This window comes from Acomys minous (genome assembly GCF_964271855.1).
Source record: "Acomys minous genome assembly, chromosome: 13".
Taxonomy (NCBI): domain Eukaryota; kingdom Metazoa; phylum Chordata; class Mammalia; order Rodentia; family Muridae; genus Acomys; species Acomys minous.
Window position 1 is genome coordinate 32092434 of NC_140495.1, and position 18417 is coordinate 32110850.

General features: G+C 50.6%; 1 protein-coding gene across 3 annotated transcripts in view; it reads right to left on the minus strand.

Annotated features, from left to right (window-relative positions):
* The window catches only part of RASGRF1 (Ras protein specific guanine nucleotide releasing factor 1), a 106804-nt gene that overhangs the window by 17969 nt on the left and 70418 nt on the right, over positions 1-18417 (minus strand). For all 3 annotated transcript variants that reach the window (XM_084752248.1, XM_084752247.1, XM_084752249.1), the window contains exons 15-23: positions 16479-17047; positions 13128-13253; positions 10700-10870; positions 9895-10056; positions 9317-9432; positions 8776-8888; positions 8018-8078; positions 4600-4703; positions 3058-3142 (exon numbers count right to left, since the gene is read on the minus strand). In XM_084752248.1, the coding sequence (XP_084608374.1) occupies positions 3058-3142; positions 4600-4703; positions 8018-8078; positions 8776-8888; positions 9317-9432; positions 9895-10056; positions 10700-10870; positions 13128-13253; positions 16479-17047 (1507 nt within the window). The remainder of the gene's footprint in view (positions 1-3057; positions 3143-4599; positions 4704-8017; positions 8079-8775; positions 8889-9316; positions 9433-9894; positions 10057-10699; positions 10871-13127; positions 13254-16478; positions 17048-18417) is intronic.

Sequence of the window (18417 nt, forward strand, 5' to 3'; positions counted from 1 at the left end):
TACATGCACACAGAGCACTCATATACATTAAATAAATAAATAAATAAATAAATAAATAAATAATCTTAAAAAAAAAGAACACTGGAATAAAAACCTAAAATCAGGCACCCAGCTCTTCACTTTCCATGGCTGAGGAGAGTTTGTACCCAAGACACAGGATCTTTCAAGATTAAAAAAACTATGAATTCTTAAATTTGTCATATCGATAGATTAAAGGAAGGAAGAACCATATGACCATCTTAGCAGCTGTAGAACACTGAATAAAAGTCAGTTTATGCTTTGCAGAGATGAGTCAATGGTTAAAAGCTCCTGAAGCTCTTGCAGAGAATTTGGGTTCAGTTCCCAGCACCCATGTCATGTTGCTGACAGAAATCTAGAGGATCTGATGCCCTCTCTGGCCTCTGTGGGCATCTTCATGCAGGTGGCACACATAAATATACCCAGGCACACACACATACACATTAAAAATAAATAAGAAAAAAAGTAAAAGTCATCCATTCATGATAAAAATTATTGGCATTCAAGGAATAGAAAGGGATTTTTTTTCTAATTTTATCCCCTCTTACATAGGAGAAGATTAAAAGTTTTTTTCTGCATTTAACTAATTCAGGATAACATTATGTCAGTTATCCTGACTGTCTGGCCATAGACTGCACCAGAAAAGACACGCTGTCTCCTTCTCCATTGAACGTTGTTCTGGAGAGTGCTGGGGTGACTGAGGCACCGGGGTGCAAGTGCTGAGGCTGGATGGCTCCTGCTGTTTTGCACCCTGGCTACATGCCTGTCCCACTCAAGTCTGGTCTGAGTGCTGGAGACCCCAGCAAGTGCCAACCAATAGGACAAAGACATTAGAGGCCAACGGCTAGATAATAGAAGGCTGAGCCATGTAAGAGATTAAGATATTCCACAGAGGCACACATTCTGTGTCTGAACAGCATAATGGGTGTGAACAGAGATGCCAAGTGCCAAACAGTCACAAGGGCAACCTCCAGAGGAGTGCGTGGGTTCAAATGGGGGGACTCTTCTACTGTGTCATAGGAACAGTGCCATTTAATCTCTTTCAGTTTCAGTTTCTTCCTCTATAGAGTCAGTGCCATGGGTTATATGAGACAGGAAGTTCGTCCCACAGTGCCTACCACACAGCAGCAATGAATACACATCCTGTTCCTTGCTTGTGCTTACTCCATCCTGGGTGTGCATAGTGCCAGGGCCAGGAGGCGCCTCCCTCCCTGGCAGTACAAGACTGTGCCTTCCTCATTTCTTCTTGGATGACAGGGCATCCTGGATGATGTTTATCAGGGGCCCATTTTTGCTAGGGTTGATATGTGGTGCTCTCTGTGGCCAGGCAGTCAGGGTAACTGACATAATGTGTTCCCACCTCCGATCACAGAAGACTTTTTGCTTATATTAGTTAAACTGAGAGGATGAAGACACTGTGTGCAAATGCTCTCAGGGCTGGCACAAAGCTAGGAGGAGACAAGTCCTGTGGCTACAGATGGGAGAACCATGTGAGGAAACTGCTGGGAGAGACTCAGCGCCTTGCATATACTAATTAGCCACTCCAGCACTGAGCTACATCCCCACCCTTTTGGTTTTTGAGATGAGATATTGCTATATAGCCTTGGTTGGTCTTGAACTTGTAACCCTCCTGTCTCAGCCTCCTGAAATTATTAGTTGTCTGCACAGGGGTATTTTTTTTTTTTCATTTTCACATAGTCATCTTCCATTGTGCAGCAAAGGAAGACACATGTGCTGCTGCATGCCAATCAGAAGACCCTCCGAGAACCTCTGCATCTCAGGATCTTGAATATGAGAGGAGCCTCCACCTCCTAGGGGTGATGTAAGCTGTAAATAAGATTTCCATACACACAGAGCCGAGTGCTAGGCAGTTACGGGAAACATTAGAGGCCACTTTTAGTAAAGAACTTTGCAAGCACCTCTGGTAGCCACATGTCTTCCCCAGAAGACTCTGAAGCTTGTTCTGCTCCCAATTATCTAGGGAGACATCCTGGGAACATTGATGCCTACGTGCCTGTGTGTGTGTGTGTGTGTGTGTGTGTGTGTGTGTGTGTGTGTGTGTGCGCGTGTGCACGTGCATGTGTGCGCATGTAGGTGCATATGTGACTGCACAAGTGCATTTGTGTGAGTGCATGTGTCCATGTGTGAGTATGCATGTGTGTGTGTGTGTGTGTGTGTGTGTGTGTGTGTATGTGTGTGTGATGCACCAGTCTGATCCTAGTGCCCTAATCAGAGTCAGCTCAAGCCCTTTTTTTGTCACACACACAGGCTCAATTTTCTGCTTTTGTGTTTGGGCCCCTCTTCACCATTTTCCAGGAGAGCTAAGGTGAAGGGAGTACTGGGAGGTAGGGATGTGCAAGACTATCCCAATCCTGTCCAGGGCGGCCTCAAGCCCTTGTCTCAAGCCAGCCTTGTTAACAGAGGCTCTGAGGCTTCTAGACTCTGCAGTGCTAACATGTGGAGCCATTTTACCAACCACGGAAGGCAATGTGTGGCTAGGACATCACACCATCATGTCTACGGTAGATGACACTGCTAGACAACATTTTGGGAAATCAGAAGGGTTTGGATAATGCTCTTATCCAAGGGAAGTTGTCTGCCTTTTCCAGACTAATTTTGCTTGTTCCTAAGGCCGAGATGAGGTAAGAAAATCAGAAACACATCAAGAATGCTTTGGGACTCTTCTGCCCAGCTTTTCCTCCTTCCCATTCTTCCTGCTACTGGTCTGCTGTGACCCTAATCTGAGGAGGAGCTCTTTGTGGTGGCCACAGGCCTGAGGAGGCTCCTGAGCAGCCATTGCTGGCAGATGGCTCTGCATGAATGTCCCGGCTGATTGTCACATGGCCCTCTCTCTCCCAGGTATCTGGTTAACAGGTGAAGAAACTGAGACTGAAGGGAAGCAAGTTGGCCCTGGCTACATAGCTGGGGGCGGGGAGTGTAGGAGGTGGGATGGCGCCAGCCTGCCCTCCACTCAGCCCTCTGGTGGTCCTGCGGATGGAAAGCCTGGCAGAAAGGCTGTGCGCACACACGCATACTTACGTCGTTGAAATGCTTGGTGGTTTTTATGATGTAAGGCGTCCTTTCATTCTTCTCCACCTTCATCCAGCCCTGTCCAAAGAACTCCCTGCAGGGAGGAAAGGGCAACCCTGAGCAGGTGTAATTAGTTCTGCCTTGCTCACTCAGTGTTGGGTCACTTCTTTGATTTTCGAGGTAATCGTTTGTAGGGGTGCCGCCCTCCGCAGAAGTGCAGAGAGGAGGGAACCTTGACCCCAAGCCCAGCTCTGTGCTGCACTGTTTCATTGGGGGGGGGTGCTTCCAGACAGGTGCTTTGTGTCTTGGGGTCCTTTCCTCATCTGTGAGATGGGAGGCCATCATGAGACTGAAGGGAAACGGGGTAGGAGATGGCTGAGCCCTGCTGTGAAAGCGTAGAGGCATACCAGACTTTGCTATGGATTTTGTTTCTACATTGTAGCCACTTTGTGGTAGCTGGTCATCAGAATAGAGGAGAAAGATGGCTACAAAAGGGGCTTGGGGGGTGGGTGGGTAGAGCATGTGCCTAGCATGCACAAGGCCCTGGGTTCAATTCCCCAATGCTAAACAAAACTGGTGGGGCATAAGAGGAGGAAAGAACCACAAACCAGCCCCAAGCAGTGTGTTTTGGCCCAGGGGACCTAGTGGGGAAGCCATAGACTGCCCATGCTACTAAGTGATCAGTTGAGGTGCTTAGGTGAGGTTCCCACGGGCTGGTGCAGCTGTGGGGAGGTGATGCCTGTGAACATACATCCTACTCTTGCTACGGGATGGAGGCAGGAGTGGAACTGTTCTGCATCCTGGGGGTTCATAGGTCTTCAGGCCAACCCTATCATCAGGTGAGGCTGTGCTCATGTCTGTGGGGGTGGCGAACATGCCTCTGGAAGAAGGCAAACTAAAAGCATGAAATGCCCCGATGATGTGTGGCCTCACACATGGTGACCTCCAATGTTGGGAAGCTGTTATGCAATAATTATTGGAAATTCAGAGAAATGCCTTAGTTGGGAGGATGCTTAGTTCAGCTTTAAAAACAGATTGAAAACAGAAAACCATTTTTAACTTAGAATACATTGCTAAGGACACGAACAGTGTTCACAGATGCCTGTCGGTTAGTAGATGAAGAGAGAGACATAAAACTGTGTAATTACAGGGAATACCAGGGTGTCTAACGACAGGGCAGGGCAGACAGCAGTGGGCCTGAGGTTTCATCAAAGTCTGGAGCCATTTCCAAAATGTGTTCCTAGGGTTCATAAGCACACAAACACACACACACACACACACACACACACACACACACACACACACACACACACACTTATGCCTGTGTTCAAATAAACATAGATTTTTTTCTGTACCCATAGAAAGAAGATTCTGAATGAGAGAGACACTTCTAGAAAAGTGTGTGCATGGGGTGGGGGTGGGGCTACACTTGCAGGTGATAGGTAAAAAACAGCAGGAGAGGAGAGTTCTTTCCAAGTTTTGGAGAGTTCACATAGCTAGAGTCAGAGACGTGCTGAGAAGGGAGACAAGATGGCAGCCGTATCCACTTACTCATAAGGAATCTTCTTGAAGACAAGGTGATCCAGCAGGGTCAGCTGCTCTGCTATCTCCAGGGCTGAGTGGTTCTCGAACGGCTCAGCCTTCATGCCCTCTGCCTGAGAAGGCAAGGTCAGAGTCAGGCCTAGGAGGTGATGGGTCTGGGCTTTTGGTACTTCCCTGAGGGGCTTCTTCTCTTGGTTTTGGTGGGTGAATGGAATAACAATGAGGAAGCTCATTGCACCGTGTGTGTGTGTGTGTGTGTGTGTGTGTGTGTGTGTGTGTGTGTGTGTATGTGTGTGTGTGTGTGTGTTCTCTTTCCAGAGGACTCTCCCTGGAGGTGGCCACCTACCATTACATATGTCAGAAGGAGGCTAAAGACTCCCCAAGCTTCTCAGAAGGCAATAGGCTGGCTGGCATGCAAGCTCAGGTATCTGACCCAGGCTGTGATGGACCACGTTCCTCTGGGCTTTGGTCCTGGGTGGGTTCAACACATTTTTTCTTTGAGACTCATTAGCGGGTGTGGGTTCCTGGGTGTGATTCCTGCCTATGGCAGGGTTCCTGTCTCGTGAGCAGAAGACAGCTGCCTGGTTCAGTCCTCAGCTACCACGTCCCTGACTTATGAGGCTCACTGGTGGATACTACCTTTAAGATTATCTGTCTCTTGGGTCTCCTTGACCAGGAAGCACCGTTAGGGAAACATTAGCCAGGGACAGGGGTCCTCATCGCAGGAGTTAGCTGACGGTGGATGCAGGAAGGCGGATGTGCTCAGGAGTGCAGGAAAGCCTTAGGTCTGCTGGATGTGGGAGCTAGGGGTGGCGGGGAGAGGAGAGAACCGCTGTGCTGGTGGTGGGAGGAGCCTGTGTTCAATGAGGGGTGAGCCATATTGAAGGTTTCTTGCACCTTGAGGCCAGCTGGGTCATACAAGAGTAGAGGGAAGGCCTATAAGTTAGACGGGCCTGCCAACCACGCAGGATCTGTCCACCTCACCCAGACAGCTGGCTGAGTGCCCAAGTGGCCCATCTGCACAGAACCAAAGGGAAGTGGGGTCCACCCCCTCTTAGGAACATGGCATTGCTTGAGGCTGAGTGTTCTGCTGCTGCCCTCCCTCCCCCCCCCCCACCATTTCTTCTGCAATCGGTGAGGCCTGTATTGCCAGGCTCGTGGCAGACATGGGCGACAGGCAGATGTGCAGACACAGTCCAGGCTCAGGGGGTTCACACAGCGGGGACCCCATGGGACAACTGGTTCTGTGCGGTAGCAGATCAGTCATGGATGTTTCCTGGCAGAGTCACCAAGGCAGAGAACAGAAGGCCAGGTGCAGGAGTGTGGGTGTGGGGGGCACAATGCCTTTGGGGAGGACAAGTTCTTAGGTAGGCAAAGGAGATGTGGGCACAGGGGCATGAAGGGCTCTGAGTGGCTGGGTTGTAGGGCAAGCCCCCTGTAGTGACATTTCTCCTGTGTGTTCTTGGGGATGGACCCTTTGAAGGCAGACAGCTCAGCTATAGTCACTCCTGAGGGGCCTTTGCGGATGTTTCAGGGCTGAGTCTTGGAGGGTGGGGCTCACAGAGGAATCCAGGAGGCCAGGCTGGGGTGTGGCCCAGTGGCTCAGTGGCCCAGTGGCCCAGTGGCCCAGTGGCCCAGTGGCTCTACGCACTTTATAGGTGCAGGTAGCTATCTCCTTGCTTTTGATTTTTGCCCAGGGATGAAGTGGCTTTGGAAGGAGAAGTCAGAGTAAGAAAATCTGTCACCTTCCAGAAGGCTTGTGAGAAATAATGTAGCAAGCCCGCTTTCTCCTGCCCATTGAGGCCACTGGCCTCTGTTAAGCTGGACCTGTCATTCAAAGGCTTTGAGCTACCTGTTAGGGATTGAGGTGGGCAGAAATGGGTTCAATGACCTTTTGTTCTAGAAGAGCCCAGGACACTTACAAAAGGAATGGGTCCTTGTACTCATGAAGTATACACATTCCAGCCCGGCCCTGTTGGCAAACAGGAGCACCTGGCATTCTGTACTGTGGACGTGGTGGGGAAGGCTATTTCAGCATCCTGGACCTAGAGAATCAGTCTGCAACGAGTAGTGTCTGGATGCTACCAGCTTCCCTGCCTTGGTGGAGGTGGGGGTGGGTGGGTGGGTGGGGGCTGTGTGGGCTCCAGGGAGCACCAGCCATTCAGGGACAGAATGTGGGCAGGGTACTGTGCTTCATGGATGGTGAGTGAAGAGAAGGGAGAGGAGACAGAGTCCAGAGCCCCAGGTCATTACACTGGATGCTGCTAACACACTAGCGGTCACTGACTAGCCTGGAGCTGAGCTGTGGTGACACTGAGTCCACTTCTGGGGAAGGTTACAGTGAGTCTGTCTTGAGCCTCTCCAACTGTCATAATTCAGTGGTCAGGAGCTTTGGAATGATTCACAAAGGCATTCTGAGTGTTCTAGTCAAGCGGTGGCAGTAGGCGAGGTCATTGTTCCCTTAGGGCACATGGAACACAGAGGGGCGGGGGGGCTAGCTCATGCTGTTTCCTGGAGAGCACAGCTCTTGCACAGCTCTTGTCATTTCAGGGCAGGTTCAGTGAGCACACCGTGACTCCTCAGGATGAGGTGGTGTGGCATAGGGGTTGAGTTTTTTTCTCTGGGGTCAGCTGCACCCGAGTGTGAGCAACTTTGCACGCCTACCGCTTCCCACTCACACCTCTGAGTGAGTGATTTTAGATCTCCGTGCCTCAGTTGCCTCATTTGTAAAATGGAGGTAATGATGCAAACGTGCAGCATCCCTGACAAGAGGATCTGGGGTCCTTCAGAATCTGAACGTGGTCCAGCGCATAGGCATCCATCAGAGGATCCTCGTTGAGAAGTGTGACAGAGCAATGGGGGGTAGGGGTGGGGATAAGGGAGACGAGGATGCACAGTGGATGAAGAAAAGTGGCAGGGTTACTAGTTTGATTTTGCTCTTCAATAAAGGAGCAATTTCCTAGTACCCTGGTGCTTGTCTAGGATCTTTCCCAATGTAGTGAATTTACAATGAGGCCAGTAGGGTGGGTCAACATGACTGATTATCCTGGAAGACAGGAAATATGGATACAGGGTTCACAGACACACACTGGGAAGGAAGACAACACAAGGACACAAGAGCAAATGGCTCCGGGACCATGGACCCAGGAACTGGAGTGATATGGCCAGGAGCTAAAGGCATACTGGGCTACCAGCAGCTGGCAGACACAAAGAAGGGTCCCAGTGGTGGGGGTGGGGTGGGGTGGGTGTACAGCCCGGCACACACAGGACATGGGTGAGGAACACACTGCTTAGTTTGTGGCACTTAGTCACAAAGCCACGGGAAACGGATTCAGGTGACGACCCTGATCGGTCAGGGGGTCATGGAGCAATGAGAGTTGTGGAGGCTGTTGCCTTGGTGATCAAGTGAGATGGGCATCCTGCTCACCATCTGTGTGATCTCTTCTAGTGTGATCTGATTGTCACCTGGGTCCTCCTGGGTCAGAGTCCTAGGGAGACGAAAGCACGTGAGTCCCAGCACACCTCTCTGGTAGAGCTCCCCTATGTAGCCCGTCTTCCACACCTCCTGATCCTTGCTTACTGCCCTTACCGAGAGGCACTGCCTCTCTCTGCTCCCGCCCCTCATCCCCCTCTGCTTTTACCGACTTATTCCTGATCCCTCTGTCTGGGAAAGGGCCCCTCCGTTAGCCTGAGGTTCCTACATTGTGTACGCATATGCCTAGACCCAGAGAGGCATAGTCAGGGACCTCTGAGGTCAGGCTGGGCCTGTGGCAGCCACTTCTGTGTGCACATGGAATGATGGGGTACACACGGTGAAGTATTGTCAGACTGGGAGGACCAGAGTGGACAGGAGACGTTTCTAGCTGGGATGCTCCTCAGGTGTGGCTTGATCAGAGATAAGGTGACACAGTAGAATGGAAGCCTAAGAGCCCCAGGTGAGACTGTGATGAGAGAGAAGTAAGTGTGTGTGGGGGGGGATGTGGTCAAGCTAACTAGAGTGAGTCTTGAGGGGTGAGGAGAAGAGAGAGTTAAGTACATAGAGCTCCCACCCCAAGCTTGGGTGTAGAGTTAGGGACCTGGGCCCTGAGTTGTCTGGGGGCTTACATCTACCCCGATACACTTTCTGCCCAGGCTGGCTACTATGGAGGGACAGGGCTCTGCCCTGTCATCCTAAGCTGTTCTTACCGGATGACGTTGGCCGCTGCCTTCCGCTCCTGTGTCAGAAGCTCTGGGTCATGCATGACCTCCTCCAGGAAGCTGATCACCTTGCTTTTGAGCTTACTGTTACTTTCAAAGTCCTGTGGGAGGATGGGTGAGTGGCTCTGGCTATAATTACCAAACTTGCCCGCCGTATGCTGGGGTTAGCCTGAAGGAGGGAGTTTTTTTTGTCTCTGCCCACGGTGGCTCCCCTGCTTTCCTGATCTTGTCACAACCTCCTGGAAGGCCACAAGTGGGGCCTCAAGCCTCCTAGGCACAGGGCCCTGAGACAAGACCAAGACCACCCCTCAGCTCTTGTATCCATCAATCAGGGAGGCCCAAAGCCTACCTGCCCTCTACCCGGAGACAAGTGGCCAAACAGAGCCCCTTTGCCTTCTTGGACTGTCCTTGCTTATCTTCCCTGGGTAATTTGAGCAGGTCCTTCTGGGAAAACGGAGTTCCCATCCTCCTGGCGACCCACTGTCTGTTACCCCTGGGAGGCAATTGCTCTGGAGCAGAGCCCACCCACCTGAGAGTGCTTGGAGACCCAGTGGCGGAGCACATTCAGCACACGGTTGGTGGCAGCTCTGCGGATCACAAACTCCTTGTCGCCATTTCTCTGGTCAGCCGGGAACCCTGGCAGTGCTAGTGGTGGAGGGAGAGAAGGACAGGAAGTGCTTTTCTTTCTTTCTTTCTTTCTAAAACATTTATTTACTATGTATACAATGTTCTGCCTGTATATGTGCCTGCCTGCCAGAAGAGGCAACAGATCTCATTATAGATGGTTGTGAGCGCCACCCCCGTGATTGCTGGGAATTGAACTCAGGACCCTGGAAGAGCAATCAGTGCTCTTAACCTTTGAGCCATCTCTCCAGCCCCAAGGACAGGAAGTAGAGCTTGCTTAGAATGATATGGTTCATTTGAGGGCCTTGGAGGAAAACCCCTTAACCGGATTCAGACCAAGTGAGACGTCATGAAGCCTCAGGGGATACAGTACTTCAATACCCAGCCTCTGCCACACTTGCTCCACCTAGAAGGTGCTGGAAGCTTCCCCTAAGATTATACAGGGTACCCAAGACCAGAACTCTCCGGGATCCCACGTCTAACCTTTGGTGTGGAACCGTTGCTGTGGGAGCGGGTGGTGAGAGGAAGGATGCCGAGGGCTATCTCGATTGACGTTCTTTGCCGTGAGTAGAATTTGACCAAGGACCAAAGGGGACTGGCTAGGGAGGAGGGGGCTCCAGGATGGCAGAACAGCACTGGTGGGGCCTGCAGGAAGAAAGGGATGAAGTGGATAGTCGCAGTTCAAACTGGATGGAGGGGAGGGTAAATCGAGGTGTGTGTGTGTGTGTGTGTGTGTGTGTGTGTGTGTGTGTGTGTGTATGTGTGTGTGTGTGTTTGTTTGTGTGTGTGTGTGTGTGTGTGTGTGTGTGTGTGTGTATGTGTGTGTGTGTGTTTGTTTGTGTGTGTGTGTGTGTGTGTGTGTGTGTTTGTGTGTGTGTGTGTGTTAGATAAGCTAAGGCTGCCCTTCTAGGAGTTGACAAGCAAAACAGCTAAGACTTTACCCCTTTGCTAGTGAAAAGCAGGAAGGAAGGGTGCAGAACAGGGTGTGTCCTAAACAGAGTTGCCCTGACTGCAGGTGTGGGTGTGCAGAAAGAGGGGCTCCATCCCAGCCTCCATGACAGGAAGAGCCAACAGGGCAAACAAAGGAAAGCAAGGCTTCACATCCAGTCAGTGAGGATAGCTTGCTGGAGCAGGGAGCTCTCCGGGGGCACCGTAGGAGGACCCACTGTGGCATCTGCAATGTGCACCAAACACCTGAGGAAGGGTAGACCTCATGCCTGTGGCTGTCACCCCTGCCTCAGGACCATGGAGAAGAGGAGTACACATAAGCAGAGATGCACACACACACCTGTGCTGGCCAAAGACATCCTGCGATACTTCTCCTTGTTTGGGGTGCCCTCATTGGCTCCCGCAGTTGCTATGGCAAAGGCAGAGGCCGCTGAGAGGGCGCTGCGGTTACTGTCCAGGTCCCGACATGAGGTCATCACGACTCCATTGTTGTAGTTAAAGAGTGGGAACTCTGTGAGGAGGGAAAGAGGGAGGGAGGGTGGGAGGGAGGGAGAGAGAGAGAGAGAGAGAGAGAGAGAGAGAGAGAGAGAGAGAGAGAGACAGAGAGAGAGACAGAGAGAGAGACAGAGAGAGAGAGTCAGTCCTTTAGGCTGGCAGACATTCAGTAGTTGGACGACATCCTAACCCTCAAAAGCCCAGGGCTGAAAAGAGGTTCCAGGGGTAGTTTGTGCATGTGTGGGGGGAGGAGCTTTCTTCCCTGTAAGAGTGGTGCCACAATATTCCTGTGAGTGATGCCTGTAATCCCAGCACGTGAGACACTTGAGAGCCTGCACCATTGCACCAGGCCCACTCAGGGAAGCTCAGCTAGTCTCTTGCTGCTTAGAAGTCTGGGAGCCACCTTTCTCTTTCTCTATCTCTGAGGCTCTCAACACTATCTTCTTGGCCTTGTTAGGCTTAGCCCTACTTGAGAAAAGCACCACGAGGCACCTGTGCTTTCAGTGTACCGGCAACTGATGCACGACCCACTCAAAACCTGACGTGCACAATTCATGTCAACAGGGTTATGGACAAGGTGGGACTTGAGGTCACTCTGCCTGGTTTGAAATTTTCCTTCAATTTTCGAGCCTCTGGAATCTCCTTTGGACAGTAAGGGTACATCCAAAGGCACATAGAAAAAGATCACAGAAGAAAGCACAAAATAAACACGGGACCTACTGGTTGGTAATAATGTGGACAAATAGCCACAGGTGCAACCCCAGAACCCATTAGCCTCATTTTGTAGGAGTCTGGAAAGCAATGTATACCATCACAGTGAAGGAGCAGTCTTTGAGCCGTGATAGACAGATGGGCTCACTTTAAAGACTCTGAGCCAGTCCTTTCCTTCTCTGTTTCCCCTTCCTCTTCCCTTCCATCCCCTTCTCTTCTTTTTCTGAGATGTGTCTTTCCCTTCTTTCCGGGACCAACTCTCACTCTTCATCTCTCCCTCTCTGAGGGAGCATCGCATCCCTTTTTCCCTTAACTTCCTGTTTGTTGAAGACAGCTCTCAGTAAGTTGCCAGGCTGTCTTGAACTCTCTCTGTAGCCCAGGCTGGCTTGGCATGCCTCATTCCCCTGGTGCAGACTCTCAAATATCTCCTCTCTCTCTCTCTCTCTCTCTCTCTCTCTCTCTCTCTCTCTCTCTCTCTCTCTCCCCCTCCCTCCCTCCCTCTCCTCCCCCCCTTTGGTGTTTTGAGACAGAGTTTCTCTGTGTAAACCGGGCTGGCCTCGAACTCACAGAGATCCTCCTGTCTCTGCCTCCCAAGTGCTGGTATTAAAGGCGTGCGCCACCACCACCAGGTACTCTCAAAGGTCTCAAGTGATGGGATTATGGGCATCACTCAGAGCTGGGTTTCAATGCTTGTTTCTGAAAATGGTTTCTTTTGAGATCTACTGCTGTGTCTGAGAAACTAGGCAAGGGCTGCAGAGTTCTCGGGCACCTTTGCTCTAAAGCTGGGAAGCTTGGCTCCTTACTGGGTTTCTTCTCAGGCACTGGTAGCAGGGGATTCTGGGATATGGGCTGCCCCATGCATGTGGAGGAAGAAGTTGGGAATGGCAAGTTTCCTTCTTTGGGAGGCAGGAAGACTGTCCTGGTGGCTGAGGGTCCCTGAGTCCTCTCCCACAATTAGGTGTCCCAGAGCCCTCTTGTGGGTACAGTAGTGTTTATGGGGACCAGAAAGTAGGGGGATGCTCAAAACCCCTGCAGGATTGTCGGTCTGAAATGTGAGTGGAAAAAGCCCCTATCTTCTAGAACTTCCCCCCAGTCTGTGATGGTAGGGTAGAACACAGACCCTTAAGTATGTCAGGAAAGTACTCTACCACCGAACTCCACCCCAGCCTTGCTTTTATTTAAAGATAAGAACAAACTAGGTTCCCTTCATGCATGTTGAAAGGATGAAAGAGCCCACCACACAGACAGAAACATGAGATTCCAGGGAACATTTCTGACTTGAGATCTTCCATGTGAGAGCCCGAGGTGCTGGGTCACTGGTTAGACAACACAGTCCTGCCTGAAGTTGGAATGACTTCACAAGATGAAGACCACGGCTTACCTTACAGCTAACATCCCACAACATCATCCCCCATCCCTGGGGTTTACGAAATAGAATAGGCACTGCCCCCAGGAATCCCCCATCAAACACAGTGGCAACACCAGCGTGCCTCCCCTTGATCCGACCTGCAGCTCTCTTCCCTCCTGGGCCCCACCTGCAGCTCCACACTGGGGAATGGTACCTGAAGAGTTTTTGGTTTTGACTGATTTTGGTGTTGATGGGGATTTGGTTGGCGATGCCTCGGTGTCACCATCGTCGCTCTGGTTCTGATCAACATCAGACTCTTCTTTCACGGAGACTTCAGAGCCTGGGGGGAAGAGAAAGACTCACACTCTCCTCAATTATCCATTGGTGGGAAAACTCACATCTGGAATTTATCAAAACAAAATGAGTAACAGGAGTCTGGTACCCAGGTGATGACCGTTCAACAGTTTAGGTGCCACAGGCACTATCAGAACCTTTCACGTGCTCATGGACGGTGTGGGTCTCCAAGATAGCTTGTTCTTTTACCAGGACTTCCCAAAACTTAATGGGACACCTAGGTTTTTGTTAGAATGCAGATTGTGGGGCCTGGGGATATAGCCCAGTGGCAGAGTACTTGCCTAGTCTACCCTACGTAAGGTTTTAGGGTCAGTCCTCAGTGGAACGGGTGAAGACAGGTTGTCATACAGTTCCTGTCTATGTGGAACACAAACTTTCTTTCTTTCTTTCTTTCTTTCTTTTTGAGATAGGATCTCATGTAGCCTAGGCTAGCCTTGAACTGTCTATGTAGCTAAGGATGACTTCTCTTGCACCTGCCCTCTAAATTCTGGGATTACATAATTTACAGGCATGCACCAGTCATACTAGATTTTATATAGTGTTCAGGTTGAATCTAGGGCTTTGTGCTAGGTGAGCACTCTCTATTTTTTTTCATTGAAAATACATTTTCATACAATATATTCTGATTATGGTTTCCCCATCTCCTTCTACAACCTTTCTACCCTCCTCACCCACCCAAATCACACTCCTTCTTGCTCTATATCATTAGAAAGCAGACATATAAACAACAACAGTAACAGAAAGCACACAAAAAAAAAACCCAGAAAAAAGAGCCAAATTAAAAAAAAAAACCCACAAGAAATATACACAGACTCAGAGGCATATACATTTGAACACACAGAACTCCCATAAAGACACAAAAAATGGAAAATATAATATATAAGATCAGACAAAGCATTATGAGACAAGAGAAAACTCCAAAAAATGCCATTGAATTAATTTTGTGTTGCCATCAGCTGTTGGGCGTGAGGCCTGTCCTTAAGTGTGGTTTGTATACTCAGTGAGACTCTGTTGGAGAAAATTGGCTAAAAAAAAACAACAGTTATCAATCGGAGACGGCTTCTGGGTTAGAGATGGGGCCTAGGCAAACACTCTTACCAACTGAGCTACATTTCCAGCCTCAATGCTTGCATTTCTAACAAGCTTCTGGTGATGCTTATGCGGCTGAGCAATGGACCACAATGACTAGCAAGTTGTTTTTGTTTCTCATGAGATATCTTGGGTAGCTGCCTGTCTGACTTGCCAAGAGTAGTCCTGTTTTAGAGCCCATCTATTGCTTCTGATCTGAAGTCAGTATTAGTCTTCTAATCATGGGAAAGTCAGGACCTACATATTCTTTGTACAGTGTTTTGGCTAAAAAATTGTGTGTGTGTGTGTGTGTGTGTGTGTGTGTGTGTGTGTGTGTGTGTGTACACACACGAGCGCATGTGTATGCCAGAAGTTGACAAGTGGCTTCCTTAATTGTGCTCCACTTAATTTTTTTGAGATAGGGTCTTTCCCTGAACCTGGAGCTCACAATTCAGTTAGATTGAGCCTCATGTCTCTGTCTTTTTAGCACTTGGGATTATAGGGGTATGCCTCTGAGCCTGGCATTTTAATGTGGGTAATATTGAACTTAGTTCCTCATGCTCCTGTGGCAAGCACTTTCCCAATGGAGCCATCTTCCCAGAGCCTTGAGGTGGTGGTGGGGTGGGAGGAAGGAATGTAACCTCTCCAGGCCTCAGTTTCCCTAACTATAAGGAGAAAACACTTGAGCCTGTTTATAAAGCCCATTGGAAGCTACAGGTCTCTTTAGAAAAGTCTACCCAACCAGCTCACAGAAGCACAGGGTTAGACAGATTGAGGGTCCCTGGGTCACTCATTAAGAACTCTGGTACCAGGTGGCTTTGTAGAACTGACTAGGGCCACATTCCACAAGGTAACAATGGGATCTCACTGCAGATTTGTGCTGGAAAAAATTCTGAGCTTCACACTGTTGCCTAATGATCCCAAACATCACACACATGGGATGGTTCTTGGCTTCTCTGGCAAGCTGTTACCTTAGCTACCAACTTACAGCTGTGTGAGCTGTGCACATCATCTATTTGCACCATGGGAATGTCCTTAGTGGTGGAGCCTCGATGGCTCCTCTTCTCCCCAGCTGTGCCCTTTTCAAAGGCTGGGGCTTGTGATCAGCTCAAGAATGTATACACACACACACACACACACACACACACACACACACACCTACACAAATGCGCACAGACAGGCACACACACCCATACACACATAGAGACATATACACAGAGAGATAAACACATGCAGATACACACATATAGACAAATACACACAGACACACAGACACACACATAGCAAGACTATGCTGGTAGTTCCTGGCATATGGGCTGATATGAGCTAACTCAACCAACTGGGATCCTTCTAGAATGATCAGGAGAGGCTGTAGACAGGAAGGCACTGGTTGCCCCAGCAGGATCTTGGTCTCTGCCACCACCTTTGGTGTTTCAGTGTGCTGAGCTGTTCCTAGAGCATGCAATGCCTTCCTTCTTCTTCTTCTTTTTTTTGTTTTTGTTTTGTTTTGTTTTTTATAGACAGAGTTTCTCTGTGTAGCCTGGGCTGTCCTGGACTCGCTTTGTAGACCAGGCTGGCTGGCCTTGGACTCACAGCGATCCACCTGCCTCTGCCTCCCGAGTGCTGGGATTAAAGGGGTGCGCCACCACACCCGGCCACCTTCCTTATTCTTCAGCATTTTGTGTTGCACTATTTTTGTCTAGAATGTTCTCCCTTTCTATTAGTGAGCATTAAATCTGACAAGATCCATTATGAAGCCTTCTCTGGCCCTCCTGATAGTGGCCCCAGCCTATCCTCTGCACCCTTTTAGCACCTTTCAAACGTAACATGCATCAGTGTTTGGTCTGGTCCCCAAGCTAGACTGTGAATCCTGAGGGCAGGGGCCAACGAGATGATCTGAGTAAAGGGATGCAGGATGCTACTGTGGGATGGAGAGGGAATGCACAAATCCGAGAACTTCAGCTGACACTCATCTAGAGTTTGGCCATATCCTGGGAGTTTCTGCTGGCCTCACCTTGGCAACCTATCCCTTCCACATGGCTACCAGTTTGCACTGCCTGTACCCTGGCCTTCCAAGGCCAGCACAGCCAAGCTTTACAGTGATAAGTGCTAACAGGATGGTTCTGTTCATGCGTCCACTCACTTTGCTTGCTAAGGGCTGAGGGCTCCTCAGGATTCTCTGGAGTTGGAGTTGGAGCTGGGGTTGGAGTTTGTGTTGGGGTCCGGATTGGGGTTTGGGTTGGGGTTGGGTTCGGGGTCGGGGTCTGTGTTGGGGTAGGAGTTGCGGTTGGTGTCGGGGTCGGGGTCGGGGTCTGGGTTGGGGTAGGGGTAGGGGTTGTGGTTGTGCTAATGGTTGTGGTTGTCATTGTAGTCATGGTTGTGGTCGTATCGGTCTCGTCTGGAGTCTTGCTGGTGAAGCTGCTGGTCACACAGAGCTTGCTGGTGTCCAGCGTGGCCTTGCTGAAGGGAGACATGGGTGAGTGCATGCTGGCGAAGCCATTGGAGCTGCAGCCGAGTGCTGCCAGGTCCAGCGCCTTGCCTCCTGTGATGATGGGGATGTTGAGGGACAGCTTCCGCCGGCGGCTTGGGGACGATGTGCTGATGGACAAGGGTGGTGGTGAGGAGAACTTGCGCGTGGCACGGGGGGACTTGGGGGGCTCTCCGTACAGAAGCTTGTTGTTCTGGCCGCTGGCAAACAGGAGCTCCAGTGACCTGTGGGGAGGGGAGGGAAGAGGGAGAAAGAGCCATTGGTGTAGACTTGCCCACCTGGCCTGTTTCCTATAGGGCTCAGAGTACCTGATGGCGTGACAGTGTGTCCCTTATGGGCATTATCCTTGAAGCCTGGGGGGGGGGGTCCCTGCACAGGGTTGTGATTAGAGGGTTTGCAGGGCCTGAGTTTCTGGTGGTGAGGGTGATTCTATGTGATGCTCCTACCTCAGCCTTCTTCCTGAGGTATTATGGCTCCTGACTGCAGGCCTCTGCAGAGCCTCTATCCACCCATGAGGTTACTCTCACCTCCACGCTCTGCCCTTGTCCTTACAGTGGTCCTAAGGGATGCCTTGTGAGTGGAGAAGCTCAGGGATGGCCTAGTGACTCATCTGATGTCATTACATGTCCACTGGGTTTGGAGGGGTGGAAATGCAGCACCTTAGCAATCCTGAGGCCAGGCCTGCTTTTAAGGCCACCTCAGCTGCAGTCTTCTAGGGGCTTTGTGGGAAGTCTCTTGGCCTTTCTGGGCCCTAGCTTGCCACTTGGAGACCTTCAGTGATGTAGGTGTGAAAGATAGCTTGGAGTGGTGGCACATGCTTGCAATCCCAGCCCTCAGGGAGGCAGAGGCAGGAGGATTGCTGTGAGTTTGAGGCCAGCCTGGTCTACAAAGAGAGTTCAGGACAGCCAAGGCTAACCAGAGAAACCCTAGAGAGATTGGGGGGGAAGGGAGGGAGAGGGGGAGGGAGGGAGGGAGAGGGGGAGAGGGAGAGAGGGGGAGAGGGGGAGAGGGAGGGAGGGGGAGGGAGATTGAGGATAGCCTCAGAGCCAAGGTGGCCAAATGGGTCTGTCCACTGGAGGATGTACCTTGAGCACACCATAAAGGAACCTCCCTTTAAAGCATGATGGGTAAACAGAGCAGGGGCACCTTCCTGCCATTTTCTCTTCCTCTCATTTTTCGTTCTTTCTGTTAAAGGTGGGCCTTATGTTTCCGAAAGGGATGTAGGGAGGGGAGAAAGGTAGATATCTCTTGGCTTTCCTGACCGAGGTGCATGGGGTGGGGGCTAAAGGGGGCTTAATGAGCAGCAGCATGGGTGGCCAGGCCTTGAGGGTCTCTGGGCTGTGAGGAAGGGAGGGACAGCGGAGTGACCCTTCCCTAGAGGATGTAGTCTTCCCAGCAGAGCTCTAGAAGGTTCCATAGCCAAGGATGCCCTTGTGTTTCTGCTCCTTCCACTCACAGCTCCAGAGCTTTGGGACCACCAGGCTTGTACTATCATGCCCACTCTCCTTTTGGGGGGGGGAGATGGCCTCCAAATGCATTACCTCTGTGGTCTGGGAATGATGTGTGCCATCACATCCTCACTTCTGGGACAGCC